At 40.1% G+C, this 17,729-nt stretch overlaps 1 protein-coding gene and 1 pseudogene across 1 annotated transcript in view; both read right to left on the bottom strand.

The window, feature by feature from the left end:
• KIZ (kizuna centrosomal protein) overlaps nt 1-17,729 on the bottom strand; it is a 135,815-nt gene that overhangs the window by 15,132 nt on the left and 102,954 nt on the right. Inside the window, exons 11-13 of the mRNA XM_023536822.1 lie at nt 15,175-15,279; nt 12,337-12,433; nt 1,456-1,557 (exon numbers count right to left, since the gene is read on the bottom strand). Of these exons, the coding sequence (XP_023392590.1) occupies nt 1,456-1,557; nt 12,337-12,433; nt 15,175-15,279 (304 nt within the window). The remainder of the gene's footprint in view (nt 1-1,455; nt 1,558-12,336; nt 12,434-15,174; nt 15,280-17,729) is intronic.
• LOC111746808 lies at nt 1,761-1,872 on the bottom strand (annotated as a pseudogene).

Raw genomic sequence — 17,729 nt, 5'->3', positions numbered from 1 at the left:
ACTGGATACACATGATTCATGTGGGAAGTAATCCTGGGAATGACAAGGGTTGGGGGGCTGGGAAAGTGAACCGGGAAAGAGAGGAAGCCAACAGAGGGTGTTAATGAGCAGGACAGGCAGTGTGACCTGGGGCTCAGTCCTGCAGGGGGCCCTCTGAGAGACTGCAGAACTCTCCTCAAAATGTCCTAAGAAGAATAAGAAAGTGGGGTTTTTTATCCACCACATCCTATCTTTCATTGTTTGAGGGTTTTTTTTCCAATCAGGGCATCAACTCCCTAGCACTGTGGGCTGCCCTGTGAGAAATGAGCATGCTCCTGCAGCCAGAGAAAGCCTTCAGGTGAAGATACACAGATGTCCGATATACAAGGCCAAACACATGTCAGTGAGCTGTGCTAAAGTGACCAAAGGTGGTCAGACAACATTGTCTGCTACACTGACAACCTCCATGACTACCGATTTCTACATGGCATGACTTGTCAGCTCTGCAATGACTTTTTATATAGAACCTCATTTAATCTTTCCACCAACTTGGTAAGATAAGTATTAATGTCTCTGTTTAACTGAGAAAATCGAGGCTGTGAAAAGTTAAGTAATTGGCTGTAATCAGCGTTGGTGGGTGGTCAAGCAGAGTGCCACCCAGCTTGTCTGACTCAAACCCATGCTCTCAATTAAAACCCACTGAGAATGGGGTTAAAGGAGACTGGAGCAGAGGGAGCCCACGTGTGGCAAGGGATATGTCACAGTGTTAGCGTGGAAGGAAAGTCAGAGTCTCCCTGCAATCTGTGGGTTGAAGGACGAATAGGAGCTCGCTAGGCTGAGAAAAAGGAAAAGCAACACCAGAGAGAAGGAATAGTATGAGCAAAGGCATAGAGGTGCAAGTGTGGTATATCTGGAAAAAGCTAGTTGTGACTAGACCCAAAGAGGATAAGACCTTCGAAGAAAATAGGGCCAGACCACAAAGGCAGGAAGTTAGAGATCCTATCCTGTAGGTAGCGGGAAGGCATTGGCAATTCTTAAGCAGGAAGGTAGAAAGGTTAAATGAGGTTTTAGATGCTGGTGGCCAGGTAGAGGACAGTCAGGAGTTGAGGAGGAGCTGGATGTGAGGAAACCAGTTGGAGTCTCCTGAAAGCCCTGTCATGTCTTGAGCAGCGGGTACTTGAGAGGCATGAGCAGTGAGGATGGGGACAGAGGCAAGAAACATATCATAGGTAGAAGATACCAGTGCTGGTAATCAGTTAAATGTGGAGGTCAGGATTCTCTCACTATTCATACTTGCAAATTAAATGCTATGCCACTGTGGCCCATAGTACCCATGTGTTCTCAGGTCACAGGCCTGTCACTGAAGCCCTATGATCCCCTTGGAGACAACATTACACCAGGGAGAACTGCAAGGACTGCCCTTGTGATCACGGGCATGCTTCATAGCCCTTACACAAGAAAACAAACACATGTCACCAACAATTCCTTTGGTCAAAACACAAAATGAAAATATAGTATCCATTATTTCTCTTACCTTTAGACTTTAAATTAGTAGTTAGTTTCTTTTTGTTTTCATACCTGTAAAATAAAGAAATAACCTAAGTTCAAAAAAAAAAAAAAAAAGATAACCATACACATTATTTACTGAAAAGCCAGAATTTTACATTTACTCCCCAAGTTTGTTTGTTTGTTTGTTTGTTTAGGCGAAGCAAACTTTGATTGACCTCACAGATTGCAAGGACCTTGTCAGCTTACAATCCCTTATTTTTTTTATTTCTTAACGCCTATAGCACCTGGTCTTCCTAGGTGGTCTCCCATCCAAGTACTAACCAGGCCTGACCCTGCTTTGCTTCAGACGGGATCAGGCGTGTTCAGGGTGGTATGGCCGTAGACTTACTCCAAGTTTTAAAAGCAAAAGGAAAATGTCAGGACTGTGGCCAGAGGTATTAGCTAGTGATGTGGTGGGAGGGTCCCTACTGTGACAGCATCACTGCTGTTCCTGAAATGCTGGCTCTGCGGAGATCAAGTCAGACCCCACTCTGCTCCATGTGTGCCCTGGGGCACTGCATGCTGTGCTGCTGCTGGAGAATGAGGGCATGGCAGGGAGGCAGAGGACTGATTCCCCCTCAACGGTCTCTGAAAAACATTAAAGCTTTAACACTTGCAGACAAACTAAGAGAGAAATACCTGAAGAGGAGGGAAGTTCAAGATATTAGGATGCAAGGATAAGTTGGTGGGGAAGTTCAAACACTATCTTCGTTAAGTCAGTGATACTAATACTTAACAGTTTAACAAAGGAGTTGAAGATAAACTCAGTTTCCTTAGTTGGAAATATTACCACATGGTAGAGAAAAATGCAAGTATCTTGGACACTTACGTTTAGGTCTCCATGTATCACATACATAAAAATGCAAGTATCTATGACATCTAATACCTAGCAGCTTGTTGACTAAAACCAATATAACAAGAAACTGGCTCTATGGGGTTTGATGACCATCTTAATGCTCCTTTCAAGAGTTTCTGCAATTTTAATGAATTTAAAAATCTCTTTTGGGAGCATCATTAGATTTTTAAATTATACTTAAATTTGTTAAGGTTCATATTGTTAAAGAATGACTGAGTAAATCTGAAGACCTAATTGGCTTTATTGAACGATTCATGAATTGAGCAGCATTTCATCTAGCAAGTAGAGAGGAGCTCCAAGAAGCTGTATAACATGGGAGGCTTTTATTGGAAGAAACTGGGCCGGACAAGATTAGCAAAAGAAAAAGGACTGTTTCAGGCCATGTTATCTTCTTTTAGGGGAATGCGGGGTTTGTCTTATTAGGCAGATCACCTCAGTTTCCTTTGAGGGCAGGGACCCTCATGACAGATTACTTCATCGATAATAACCAGAAAATTCCAGACCGATTAATATTACATTCCTGGAGAAGGTTGAAACTGCAATTAGGTCAGGTATTAAGTCTAGGTTTGGTGTCATGGGCTTTAGTACAAGTGACTCCATTTTGAGCCTGTTTTCTCTTTGACAATACTGAATGGTCAAAGGTGATATTAAATAAGAATCTGTTACTTGTATATGGCTTGCCATTTTTATTTTCTTGTATTTTTTTCCAAAGCATTTGCTTGCATTTACATTTATAGATTACTTCATTAAAACAGACTCCATCCTTTTAGATGGGAAGAATGACAAGAAAAGACACAGACTCCAACATGCACCATCACTGCTCTTCTCATGGCTGAGACCTTGTTCTTCTAGATGCAAGAAACCCTGTCAACTCATCTTCTTCCTTTCGGGTCAAGTCATGTTAATCTATGGCTTAAAAATATGCCTTTTGCCATAGTTGCCATAATTTACATTTTTTTTCTCTCAGTAAAACAAGCTCTACTAAGGCTCAGTATCTGTCAATGGTCCCTTTAAACTTGGTGTCTTTATTTGCTATGATCAACTAGTGGCCTGTGGCCATATCTCCATGAAGAGTAGATGGCTCCATGACTATCTGAAAGGGTCCAGTGCTAACTGACAATCATAGAGATTGCCAGTAATGTGAGCACCGACAACGTGAGCTTGAAAGAATCCATCTTGCCCACACATAGGTATGAGTGAGAGCATGTGGGTGTACACAAACACATTAAACACAACTGTGGGTTGTGTCTACTACTTACCTACCTCCCAATTTATGAATACACTGGGCTAGATGCTAGAGGGAAGAGGTAGATTATAAAAACGCTGGTAGGGTGCAAAGAGACTAATTTGCCAGCTGTGGCCCATAACAGCCACAAGGGGAGATGGTGAGAGCACTGCTGGCTGGGAGAACTGACTGCATGGGGTGGCTGCAGAATCCCTAAGGAAGCAAAGAGCCTCTTGGACTCCGCTTTGAAAGACGAATGGATTTCATAGGCCAGGACCAAGGAGCAGGATGCAGAGGGATGTGGTAGCCAGGAGCCCTTGACAAGAACAAGGGAAGGGCACAGCAGCAGCCATGCCCCCAGAGTCCAGGCTACTTGTCTGAGCCCCAAGAACATGTCCAGTGCTCACTTGTTAGCTCTCCTGGCTACCTCCAAAGTGCCTCATGATGAACATGTCTGTCCACGACCAAACTCACAAACATCCCAGCATGATTCCTTCCCCACCAAACCAGGTCCCTTCCCCTGTCTCAGCCAATGGCTCACCAACCTTCTAGTTGCTCCTAAGCCCCTTACCAATCCTCTGCCCTCCTACACCCAATCAGCCCGTAGGTCCTGTCAAGCTCACCTCCTACTACTTCCCAAAGTCCTCACTCTTTCCCTATAGTACTGTAACCATCTGGTCAATAAAATCAGCATCTCTTTCCTGGACTTTATTTTTTTTTTTAACCTTTGTAACAGCCCTCTAACTGGTGACACCGCATCCATTTTTTTCCACTCAGCAGCAAGAGTGACCTTTTTGAAACTAAATCTGATCACCTTACCTCCTTGCTTAAAACTCTTCAATGCCTTCCCATTGTTTTCAGCAAAATAACTAAATTCTGAACAGCACACCCAAGGCTGATGCCCCAGACTTCGCTGGGCCCTCTTACTGTAGCTTTTCCTACCCTCTATCCCCTACTTTCCATTCTCCACCCCGACTCCTCATCAAAGCTACTGTTTCATACCCATTTGTGTAACTGAAACATGATGTCCCTCCCATCTAGACTGTAAGCTCCATGACAGCAGCAACCATAACTGTTTCCGCTCAGCTGGGTAACCCAGTTCTCCACACTTAGTAGGGGCTCATGAATATGTACGGAATGAATAGATGAACCTCATTAAGCATAGGGCCCTGCTTAAAGGCACTTGATCATTATTTGCTGGTACATTATTTGATTTGCATATTTCTACTTATTATGTGAGTTCAGAACCAAGCTGCTCAAGTTTTTTTTTTTTTTTTTTTACCAGAAGCATTTTCTTACAAGAAACATGTTTCAGAACTAAATGCATGTAGTTCACCCACTGAGAAAGGTGGAGGATGCTTCCTACTCTATCCTCGCACCTTAGGGGTAATGATTTTTCCCTTGGAAAACCATTTCTGCAAGTCAATGTGACACTGATATTCGAGTTTTATTTTATTTTTACACAATTTTTATTTTACACAATTTTTATTTTTATTTTACACAATTCTTAGGGGCAATGTTTCTTTCTCTGGGTCACAACTAATGTGTAAAGAAAGCTAAGATAAGTACAAAGGGACAGTATGAGAACTTTTCTTTGAGTGCTGGATAGAGCCAACTTGTTTAGCTACTATTATAAATGAGAGAAAAACAAAAACAAATTCAATTCTGAAAGCATAAGAAATGCAAGAGTTAAAGTTATATGCCATGGGATATAGTCAGATGTGCTCAGAATCTTCTCTGAGAGTGTGAAAGTAATATTTCTATCTTGTAAGGCAGAGGTTGGCAAAGGGTTGTTGTGAAGAGTCAGAGAGTAAATGGCTCAGGTGGTGTGGGCCACATGGTCTCTGTTACAACTGCTCAACTCTCGCTGCAGCACGAAAATGGCCGCAGACAATATATGAACAAATGGACATGACTGTATGACAATGAAACTTCACTTAAAGAACTGAAATTTGAATTTCATTTAACTTTTAGGTATCATGCAACAATATTCTTTGGATTTTCCCAACCATTTAAAAATGTCAAAACTACTCTTAGCCTGCAGGCTGCACAGAACCAGGCAGTGGCCCGGACTTGGCCCCAGGGCCGTAGTTTGTCGAACCTGCTGTGTAGCGGGGCTGACACATGCTGCACTGGCAGCAAACCAGGGAGCCTGCCTTCCCCTACATGGTCTCTCATGGGTTACTCTTGGAATCCAAGATAGGGGACTTGGTATTTTTTCCCCTAGAAGTTTACAGTTAGACTGGAGGTCCTACTTCAAAATTAACTATTTTCAGGTAGGACACCACAAACAATTGGTTAAATTGTGACAAGTTTCCACAGGTCTCATTATAATGGGACAGTGATCTCTGTAGAATTCCCAGTAGATCTGGTAATTTTTTTCCCCCTAGCTATATAGTGACACCACACACCCAACTAGGGAGATGCTCAATTGCTAACATTTTTCCACATTGGCTTTATCACATATTTTCCGTCTATCTATCAAGGCATCTTATTTTCTGATGCATTTTAGAAATTGTTTATAAGTTCCCCTGCTATTGATAAACCAAATTAGGACAACTCTAATCAAGTCACTTTTGTTCTCATCCTTGCTAAACTTAAAAAGCTAAGGCCAGCCATGGTTTTAGAATAGGTTTTATTCTAAGCACAGCACCTGGACCAGAGAAAATGCCTATGTTTGTAATCGTGATGACGCAGGGTACTAAAGAAAATAGTCGAAATTATGAGTGTCAGCTGGTCATTTTATATGAGCAAAAGGCTAATATCACCAGGAATAATCAACATAAATATGAAATTAGATAACAAGGACATCCGCAGACATTAAGTTTTGCTTTGTGGAGCCAGCAAATAGAGACAAAACTCATGGGAAAACCCATGGGTTTCTAAGAAGCCTATTATTAAATTATAGCAGAGTATTTATGGATCATCAATCCAGCACCTTCACTGTAAGTGTATAAGTGGTGAAGCCCAGAGAGATTGAGGGATGTGTCCCAAGATACAGTCAGCTGGTGGTGGGGCAGAAGAGGACAAAGCATTTTTCTGAGCCCATAAAATGCAGAGGTTGCAAACTTCTGCCTCCACAGGGCCTCGTGAGAGTGGTAAGACAGCAGGTGGGGAAAACTTGAGTGGGTGGGAACAACTGGTACCTTTCCCAGTGTATGACTGCTTGCGGGTGTTGCTTTCAGAAGCTGGGACAGTGTCAGCTCTGGGACCAGTCATCCTCTACTCTCAATGCCCAACTCTGCATGGCCCTGGGCAAGTTCCCTACCTCTCTAAGCATACATTTCCTTGCCTATAAAATGAGGTAGTAAAGCCTTCCTTCAAGTGTTCTGATAAGCTCAGAGATAATCCTGCTTGAGAGCCCCTATACAGCAGGCTTTGAGAAGTAGGGCTGCTGCACTGTCAAAGCGTTTGGATGACCAAAGGCATGTATGTGCTTGGTTTGGTTTTGTGGGTTTCAAGTGGAGGTGGTGAGTACTCAGGCACAGGGTTGGGCCAAGGAAAGTAAAGTTTGAGGATAAACTGAGAGGAAACAAACCCAAGATGCATGAAGTTTCCTCCTTGAGGAGCCTGAATGGGTGGGAGCATTAGAGATGGAGAAGAGACAGGGAAACTGCCTCTGCTGGGCCGTCCACAAGCGGGTGGGCAGAGCATCCAGTCTGCAGTGGTTCATTCATCCATTCATTCACTTATTCACTCTCTCAGCAAATACCATATAGATGACACTATGTGTCAGGCTCTGTGCTGGGGCTGCAACAGCAAACAAGATATACTCGACACATCTCTGCCCTTGGGGCTCTCCTGCTTCAGTGGGGGAGAACATACCAAAACAATAACTGTGACACAAGCTAAAAGGGAAACTGTGGGGTGGGCTGAGAACTGATGGAGGCTGGACTGGGGGGTTAACATTTTAGGCTGCTGACATATGCCAAGAGTCCACAAGCTCTTGTCAAGTTGGGGGCCAGGAGCCAGACACCCTTTCACCAGCAGACAAGATGGCAGAAAGGTAAAAACTCAATAAACACTCTCTAAGTGTGCTCACCCAGGCCCTGTTTCCCAAAAAGTATGAATGCAGAATGTAAGAGCAGAGAGGATGCAATCAAATTTAACTGCAAGCGCCACCTTTGAAAATGTGTGTGCACATGCCTCTCCCTCTCCTGCACACTCACACAGATAACTTAATGGAATGCATGATTCTGCCGCTGGGGTACACAATGTCATACATGATGCAACTGACTTCTATAAATAAAAATGCTTGAGTAAATGGTGGTGCTACATATTAATGATTACTCACTCACAAAGTCCAATGGTTATTGAACACGCGCAATTAAGAAAAACTCCCCAAACCCCAGTGAGGAGCTCAGAGTGGGGGATGGTACCTATAAATGGCTTCTATCCTTGTTCTACAGATGATGATAGAAATAGTCAAAGGGCCACAGGAAGGGCATATTATATGGCCAGAGCCTCTACTTAGGAAACTTTGAGAAGATTCAAAGTTAAGTCTTGATAATCTAGTAGGCATCAGCCAGGTGAAAGAGTGGGGCAGCAGCATTCCAGCAAAAGAGCAAGAATAAAAGCCAGTGAGAAGACATGACATGTAGCTGTTCAGTGCACACAGAGACCTTGGGGAGCAGGCTGGGAGGGTGTTGTAGAGTGTAGGCCACCCAATACTTGAGGGGGTGCAGGCAACAGGAACTCCTGATCGATAGCAGCAGAGGTAAAACAGTCAGGCTAGGGTGTCAGATGCTCATTCTTGGCTTGTAGGGAGGAGGAATTTGGAAAACAGCACACCTGGGGGATATCCTAAGATTAGTAACACATTGACTCTCAACCTCATGGTCAAGTTCATTTTTTTTTTTTTTTTGGAAAGAAAAAGGTATGCACAACCCATTAACAAACTACCCGAGTTATTGAGACTTTGAGGCCATGTTGTTCGAGTTTGGCAAAGAGACTCTGAAGGTCCTGCCAAGAACACGGGCTATGGTGTTGGGGACAATGAGGGAGGGCTCCAGCAGGAAATGTACTTCCAGTTCTAGGGTCTTTTTAGAAGCCTGAAAATAACTAACTTATGAGAATCTGTGGTCTCTAGACTCTGAAGTCTATAATTTTTAATGATTTTGAATGCTAGTTAAAATCAATATTAAAATGTCTCACATAGCATCTTTGGCTAGAATTTCCCTCAACATAGACATATTCTGAAAGATAGAAGGCAAAAAATTAATCCAGAAAAAAAATCCCAATGAATGTACCAATCTCTGTAAATACTAATTTTGAGTTTTAGAGGCCAACCAAACTCTGAGATAAATTTGACAAAGTCTGAGCGCCCCCTGATGGTTAACTCAGGGCTCTGCAGCAAATGCCATTTTTTATCTGCCTGGGGTCAAATTGTTAACTCCTTCCCTTCAGCTAATCTAGCAAGTGATTGTTTTATGCTCTATGTAGAAAAAATAAAGTATGCTAGCTTATGATAAGAAGCATGTGGAATATCTAGGGAGTTGCTAATTCAGCAGAATTTAAGGGCAATGCGGATTTGCTAAGTCAGAGATGGGGACGGGGGGGGTTTATATGAGAACCAAAGGACTTCCAGGAAACTTCAGTTTTATTTCCTTGTCATCTTCATAACATTCCCCGGGGAAATGGCACAGTGACCAGGCAAGAGAGATACCATTGCCCCATCACAGCATCAGCTGCAGCCTGGTGCCCTCCATTGGCAGCTCCCATGGCTGCAGTGCCGACACAGAATGCCACCCACCGCGGCCCTGCCAGGGCGCTGTGGCTGGGTGACCTCTGTTACTTTTCCCCCAGGCAATTATGTTGTAAGCACACACATCCTTTCTTTTGGTAAAACATTATCTCGACTCAACCAGTAAAACTGAAGTTACACGACAGGCTGTTAAAATATACTCTCTATTGAATAAATGGATCCGGGAGTGTGAAAACCGCTTCCTGGGGAAGGTAAAGCAAGACAATGTTTGCAGAGGAGAGGAAGCTCTGGCATGCACCCCTGAACAAAAGGAAACAAGTGGTCTTTACTCGGAGAACGGCTTCCTATTAGGACTCACTCCTTCGTACATTATGCCTTTCATCCCCACTCAACCACAAAATGATTTTGCTGAAGCAAATACAATGGAAGAAAAAGATTTACACTGAAAGAATCTTTAATAATAAACTGTTGCCGATCTGCCTACTTGCCCATGATTTATAATACAATAAACATCGGATTCTATTACGGCTCATGCACTGAAGCTGCTGCTCTGAAAAATAGAATATGAAAGCACCCGGACCCCACCACCATCACAATGAAATGAGCATGTATAAATGTGCTAAGAGTATCTCTTTGCATCTTTTATAGCTTGTGTGTATTAATCTGTAACGCTTATTAAGAAAGTCATTGCTATGCAAAGCAGCACCCAATCCCTTTCTCTAGCTTTTCAACAGAGTGCACTGTTTAGCCAATAGGATGGACCCTCTGGCCCTCATTCTGCATTCATCGCAGGCAACATTTGCACAATGTATCTCTCAAAGGCGGCTGAAAAGAAGGCCTTAATACTCATGTAAACAACTGCAAACCAATTACTTAATGAATCAGGCCCACACATAATGAGGTGCAGACAAAGAGCTATAAATGTATTTTTGCGCCCAAGCCGCTGCTTTAAAGTAAAATCCCTCAGCTGTAGTTTGGGCTTAACTAGCACATCATAATTATTGTCTCTAGGACATCAGAGGAAGCCATTTTTTTTTTTTTTTTTTTTAAGGTCCAGCAGGGTTTTCTTTCTTTCTTTCTTTCTTTTTTTTTTTTTGGAGGTTGCTCATCAGCTCACTGACAAAATAGAGCAAAGAAGAATTTTTAAAAGTGCTACAGCAGCACTGCACTGTTATGTTTATTCTCAAGTACTGGGTTTCGAGACCACTTGTAAAAGCAATAAAGCACGAGGAGTGACTGCAGTAAGTGGGATCCTTAAATGTAAGCCTCTATGAAATTTCAGTGAATCCAGGCACAAACAGCAAAACCAGAGGTCTCCAAAGTCCAGGATGTCGTTATTAACACGAAACCCAGGCCAAGAACAAAACCAGAAAAATCCAAACCCATTACTCAGAGCCCAGACCTTTTCCTCACGGGATTATTATCAAGTGTCTAGAACCAAGGGTACCTTGAGGACTTATTTTTTCTCTTAAAGGGAGTGACGAGATTACTCGTAATTTATTTGGGAAATTAATTTCATGCAGAAACAACAGTAATAGCAAAAGCCTGCCTCGAAAGGGGAAAAAAGTTTGATTTTATAATGAAATATAGATGTAAGATGTGAAATAATCAGGCTGAGAAAATGTTCTAGAATACAACTGCTTTCTGAATGTATTTAAAAACTGCCTGAAAATATATATATAAAGAAAAGTTTAAGAATAACTGGGTTTTTTAATACCTCTAAAATATAATGGAAACAAACATTTCTGTCTTTAAAAACTAAGTGCCTATATTATTAGGCCAAATGGTAACATTAAGTCCTGAAAACTACCTGTAGAATTAATTCTTCTAAAATTTCTTTTAGAAGACCTAGAACTTGAATTTATAGTATAATCATAAAAACATAATATTTTAATAATCTTCTTGTCCCATAATTCATTCTCTCACTTACTTAAAAAACATGTATAAAAACCCAGGTATTCAAGATAATAGCTTCTGATAATTAAATGAGTAATTTCCTAAAATGGAACATTAGATTTCTAAAAGCAAGAATTCAATTTCAGAAAATCAACCTCATTTTAATATATTCCAGGTCCTAAAAATACTGAAATATTTTTTTATTTGATCAAAATATAAATAAAAATAGATTTTTTTTCATTTTTAAAATATTACATTTCTGAGTCAAATCATTTTATCTTATGGGATATTACAAATGTAAAGTTCCTGTTTTAAAATTTCATTGGGGATAAGCAGTTAATGTATATGTAATACAATCATTTAAAGGACATCTTTTAAATGAGAAATGTTATTACAAAAGAAAACTTGTGCTGTTTTAAATATTTATCCCAAAGCAAAAAAAGCAGGTATTTCATCAGATGACTGTTTCTATTCCCATTTGTAAATTCTTCCTAAGTGACTCAATGCCATTGTATAACTTTATGTTGATGACAAATCCAGCACATAACTCACTTATCACTGCTCGAAAAACTTGAAAACCAGAAGTGTTACAGTTTAATAAATGTGAAAAAGTAAATTTTTCTTTATGGAAAATAAGCTGAAAAGTATCAGAAAAGGAAGTATAACCTAGTTCACAAACGAGTTAGAAAAAAAAAGGAGTACAAAAAAAAAAAAAATCCAGCAATTTCTAGTATATATATTAGCCAACCCAGAAAGAAGAAACAGTCCACTTTATTTCCTTTAAGGTCTGATGTTTTCTCTCTGCCCTTTTCTGACACCCACCATTGTGTGGTCTCTAAGCAGTCCTACTGCGAGCAGCTGTAGACGCTAATTTGTGGTTCACTGAGGTGTCAATTGAGTCTTAAACCAAGGAAACAACAGCTGCAAAACAATACTTGGCTCTGGTGCAAATATTTTCAAAGGTAACTAAAGTTTCAACTGTTTTTTGTTTTTTTTTTAGATAAACAAAAACCCAAACCATAACCTTCCATCAAGTCACACAACAAAATAATATGCAGAGTTTGATTCATTGCACAGTGACATTTCTCATCTTGTTGCCACTATTCGAACAGGCTTTCACGACTTTACCTTGACAAAGGACTTCCTTCACTGGATGAAAAACTAGCTTCCGAAGTGATTTTGTTAGTTGCCTTTGTCTTGAATGTACCACTGCCAATATTCAAACCTGTGACAAGCACAAATGCGGAGAGAGAGTGTTAGCTGCCATGCAGCAAAAAAAATGCAATGCAAAAAGAAAGGACCTCACAATAACTTTGGTAAAATAAATGTCAACAGAAGAAGATGCTGTTGAACCAAAGAAAGCAAGGGAGCTTCTGAGGCAAGGAATAAAATGTTCGTAGAATAACAAAAGGAAGTCAAGGGGTTTTCCTGTGTACACAGAAGCCACGAAAAGTAAAAAATAAAATCATTCAAAGAGCACCATTTTAAATGACCAAGATGCATGTGTGAGCATAGGGGTCTCTACTATGGCATCAAGCTCTGGATAATTGTTACACTGTTATAACACACAGGCAGAGACATCACCAAGATGTTGGGCACTAGGAACCAGTCTCAGAAATAACTGACACCCCTGGATGACAGTTGCCCACATCACTCATCATTAGTCCCTCTGCCAAATCCTCTATTTTTCCATCTCACAGAGGAGAATGAATCTCTGCTGAAAACCATCAAAGCCACTCTTTAACCAGTCTGAAAAGGCTGATGGGGAAGATGCAGAATCCACCTCTTTTCCTGGAGCTGGGGGAACTGGACTGTCCTCACGATGCTTGCAGGACAATCCCTGACCTCTGCCCCCTGGGTGTCCTCGGCCTTGGATGTGTCTATTGGAAGTATGATTCTTAACTGGCAGTTGCCCAAGACAAGATCACGTAGAGAGTGCATGGGCATCTCAGCAAAAAGCATTTGCTGAGTTTCTAACGTATAACCTGCTTGCCTGCAGCAGACCTCTGCAGCAGAGCAATTCTTTTAATAATGTGTCCATGTTCTGCCTTAATAGGATCTGCACAGGACCAAGGAATTTCAGACGTGAAAACAGAGGAACAAGTTTAAGTGGCTTTCCTTAGAGACAGGTCCAGAGACAAAGACGTAAGACATGTGATATAGAAAGTAACTAAAGCATGTGATGTGTCTTCAAAAGTTAGATTTGGAGGTGGCTCCTGAGTTTAGAATGCACATTCCCACCACTACCTGTAGCAATGTTGTGAAGTTTAACATGGGGAATTTGGCTTCCATTTTCCTCTGCCCTATCAGCCTATTTTCCTGCTTCTCTTTGGAGCTCATAGAAGTCCCTAGGATCAGAGTGAGAATGAAAATGAAAAAGTAATGCATGACCAAATGTACAATAAAACAGAGGAAGTATCTAACTAAAATGACAGCCAACACTATCAGAAGCACCTCTAAGATCCCAATGCTGGAAAATTTGGAATCTTGCAGAATTACATAGTATAATTCTGAGTGTAGAGTGAGAAAACTGAATCTAGGGGTACTTAACTACACAATCTATAAAGTAGCACTTCACTATGAATAAATTAACAAAAATATGTTAATTATAACCATATTAATAGTGCAAAATTTTTGATACACATCTAAGGGACTACAACTTTTGTCTAATTTACTTATCGTTTGAACCTGTCCAATTAACTATCCAAAGTATACTTAGCAAAAACAGATTTGTGTAGTCACTTCCAAACTATGTATATCTGCTAACCAACTATAATGCTCCGAAAGAAGCATTACTCCCTGGGGGCATCATTGTAAAATGAGGGAGATAGATAAATACTTTCTAAGATAATTCTGGACTCTAATTCTGTGACTCAAATGTGAAGAAGGTGATGAGAAGCAAACAGTTAAGGGCTCACAAGTGCTATATCTCTCCAAAGTGACGAAGACCTTCATTGAGGCAGAGGCCTTGTTTTATACCAAAACATGTTTGTGAAATTCAAATCACCACCACCAACGATACGGGCAGCCCTCCCCAGAGGCTTTTCTCTAACAGGCACAGTGCTGGGAATTTAACCTGCAGTGGCTCACTGAATCCTCAAAATAACCAAAATAACTGAATTTTGCAGCAACCAATTCTAACACTAATATTATTTAGGAAATAGCTCTCCAAAAACGAGTCTGATGGCACCATAAGTATGTCCCTCAAAAGATGTGTCTGGTAAAGACATTTTTGAGACAACTGGGAAATCTGAATATGGACAGGGAATTATGTGATATTAAAAAATCACTGTTCATTTTGGTAGGTAAAATTATGGCATGGTGGTTTATGTAAAAATAAGTCATTAAAGTATACTTCCTTCTGTATTAATCCATTTACTTTAGCAAGGGGAATTGAGGTGACTTATACTAAAAAAAAAAGGTATAATAAAATAAAAGCCACTGAAAATAATAAAAATAATAAAGTATAAGAAAACAGAGAAAATTACAATTAAAACAAAACCCCTAAATTTAAGGACTTAGATTTAAACATAAAATTAGTTTCTACTGGGATTTAGTATTTTCATCGAAAGAAGCCCCACATCCCCCAACATCCTGGTGAGGGATGGTAGCCTAGGATGATGCTTCCCACTGATGATTAAGAAACTGGAAGATGTGGGAAGAGAAGGAATTTGAGGTGTCTCCTGTGGTACTTAGTGACAAGTTACTATCATGATATACCGAGTGGAATTCAAGGGCCTGCAAGAGCCATCATCTTGTGCTTCCAGCACATATCCAGGAAGGGAGACTCTTCCAAACTTGTGTTTGTTGAAGGGTGAAAAACTACTGGCTCATTCTCACCTGGCGAGTTACAAATTTAACTCCAGAAACCTTCAAAGAATGACCACTTTTCCCTGAATACAGCACTGGCAGCTGCCCTGGGTCTCTTAGGCACTGATTTCAAGTGCTGAATTCACCCTTTCTTACCTGACAGCTGTAATGCAGAAGCATCTGCCTTTTGAAATCCGTCTTCAGTTTCACTTGAATTATACTGAAGGGTAGACTGCTTTAGCAACTGGTATGCTTTTGTTTCTAAAGATTAAAAAAAGACACAGATAACTGCATAGCCACATGCAAAAGAATGAAGTTGGCCCTTACCTTATACCATACAGAAAAATCAACTCAAAAAATGATTAAAAACTTAAATGTAAGACCTAAAACTATTAAATTCCTAGAAGAAAACATAGGATAAAAGCTTCAGGACAGTGCATTTGGCAATGATTACTTGGATGACCAGAAGCACAGTCAACAAAATAAAAACAAATAAATAGGCCTATATCAAACTTAAAAACTTTTACGCATCAAAGAAAACAATCAACAGAGTGAAAAGGCAACCTACATAATGGGAGAAAATAACTGAAATCATACATTTGATAAGGGGTTAATATTCAGAAAATACAAAAAGCTTCTATATCTTGACGACAAAAATCAAATGGGCAAAGGACTTGAATAGCATATCTCCAAAGAAGATATACTAATGGCCAACAAACACATGATAAGATGCTCAAAATCACTAATCATTAGAGAAATGTAAATCAAAACTACAAGGAGATATCATCTCATACCCATTAGGATGGCCACTATTGGAAAAAAAAAACAACAACAAAGCAAAACAAAACAACAAAACAAGAAAATAACAAGTGCTGTTGAGGATGTGAATAAGTTAGAACCTCTGTGCAGTTAGTTGGAATGTTAAATAATACAGCCACTATAGAAAATAGTATGGAGCTTCTGCAACAAAATTAAAAACAAAATTACCATATAATTCAGCAATCCCACTTTTGCTTATCTATCCACAAAAACTGAAAACAGGATCTCAAAGAGTTACTGGCACACCTGTGTCCATGAGAACATTTATTCACAATAGCCAAGAGGTGGAAACAACCCAATGTCCATCAATAGTTGAATGGATAAAGAAAATTTGGCATATACATACAATGGAATATTATGCAGCCTTAAAAAAGGAAATCTTATCACATACTACAGCATGAATGAACCCTGAAGACATTACGCTAAGTGAAATATGCCAGTTATAAGTGGCCAAATGCCATATGATTCCACTCATATGAAGTATCAAAAGTGGTCACAATCATAGAAACAGAAAGTAAAAAGGTGATTACTAAGGGCTGGGATAAAGTATTTCAAGAGTGCAAGATTAAAAAGTTCTAGAGATCTACTGCACAACATGAATATACTTAACATACTGAACTGTATACTTAAAAATGATGAAGATGGTAAATTTAATGTTATGTATTTTTTACATAATTGAAAAGAAGTAGAGTGACCAGATATTCTGATTTGTCCATTACAATTCAGGTTTTTTGGCTGCTGTCCTAGTATAATTAATAGGATCCCCTTTTGTTATCAAGAGGTTTCTAGTTTAGATAATAAATTGTCACCCTAGTTAAGAGACATATGGAACAAATGCATTATCATGGCACACACTGGCTACTGACTTTAAAAAAAATTGTAAAGAAAATTTGAACACATATTGAATATTTAATGATACTGATACATTATAATTGTTTTAGGTATGAAAGAATACACAGAAATATTGAATTTTCTATTACCTAGAGAGAAATTTCTTAAATTCTTCCTACGATGTTAATACTTTTCAAATGCATGCAAATTATTTTTTTGAACTGTCCATTTTTAGATATTCTGAAAACAAACAATTTAGTTGAACCCAGTTTTTAAGACTCAAAGACAAGTTGTATAAGTTTATCCAAGGCGGCCAAATTCTATTATTTTGAGTGGGTCTGTGGATAGGTTCAACTCATGGTAAAATGGCTTCTCTTCACCCCAAGCCTTGCAGAAGCCACTACAGAAATGAATCAGCAGCAGCAGCAGCACTGATTTCCTTGGTCGGTCACCTGGTAGTACTTTGGAACACTCCCTGCTCTGGCTCTCAGGCTCTCACATTTTGTTGCGGAAAAGCTCCAAAATCAGACCAGCAAAAAACCAAGCAGTAATTGGGGAGAAGGAGAACTCACATTTATTACACACAGTCTCAGAGGAGCTAGTGCTCTGAACAGTCTGGGCCCCGAGCTCGGTTGCATCATTCCTTATATACAGGACTTTTACACAAGCTAATTGGTTGATTTGAACTCAGACAGTTACAAACAGCGTGAGTTGCTATGCTTGCAAGAAGTGACACTGATAGAAGGGTGGGAGTTATGGGTTCCTGATGGTTACAAATTGTTACAAGGAGGGGTGGGGCTGCTAAGGTGCAAAGTGCTACAAGAGCCAGGAACTGCTGGGGTACAAGCAGTTACATTTGTTACTTAGACAGGTTGAGCAAAGTGCAAGTGAGCTCTGCAAGTGAGCTCTTGCAGGCAGCAAGTATATTTACAGATGCAGAACAGAAGGCTAATTAGCTTTTAATGAAATTCCCAAAACTTCCTCTTCAATTTGAGTGTGGGATTTCTGGGCTGGGTGAATGACAGGAGGGTCAGGAAGGAACAACAGCAGGAAAGGCTCAG

The sequence above is a fragment of the Pteropus vampyrus genome, unplaced genomic scaffold (assembly GCF_000151845.1).
Source record: "Pteropus vampyrus isolate Shadow unplaced genomic scaffold, Pvam_2.0 Scaffold7, whole genome shotgun sequence".
Taxonomy (NCBI): Eukaryota; Metazoa; Chordata; class Mammalia; order Chiroptera; family Pteropodidae; genus Pteropus; species Pteropus vampyrus.
Note: the sequence above shows the minus strand (reverse complement) of the source record. Positions and strands in the feature narration are given on the sequence as shown.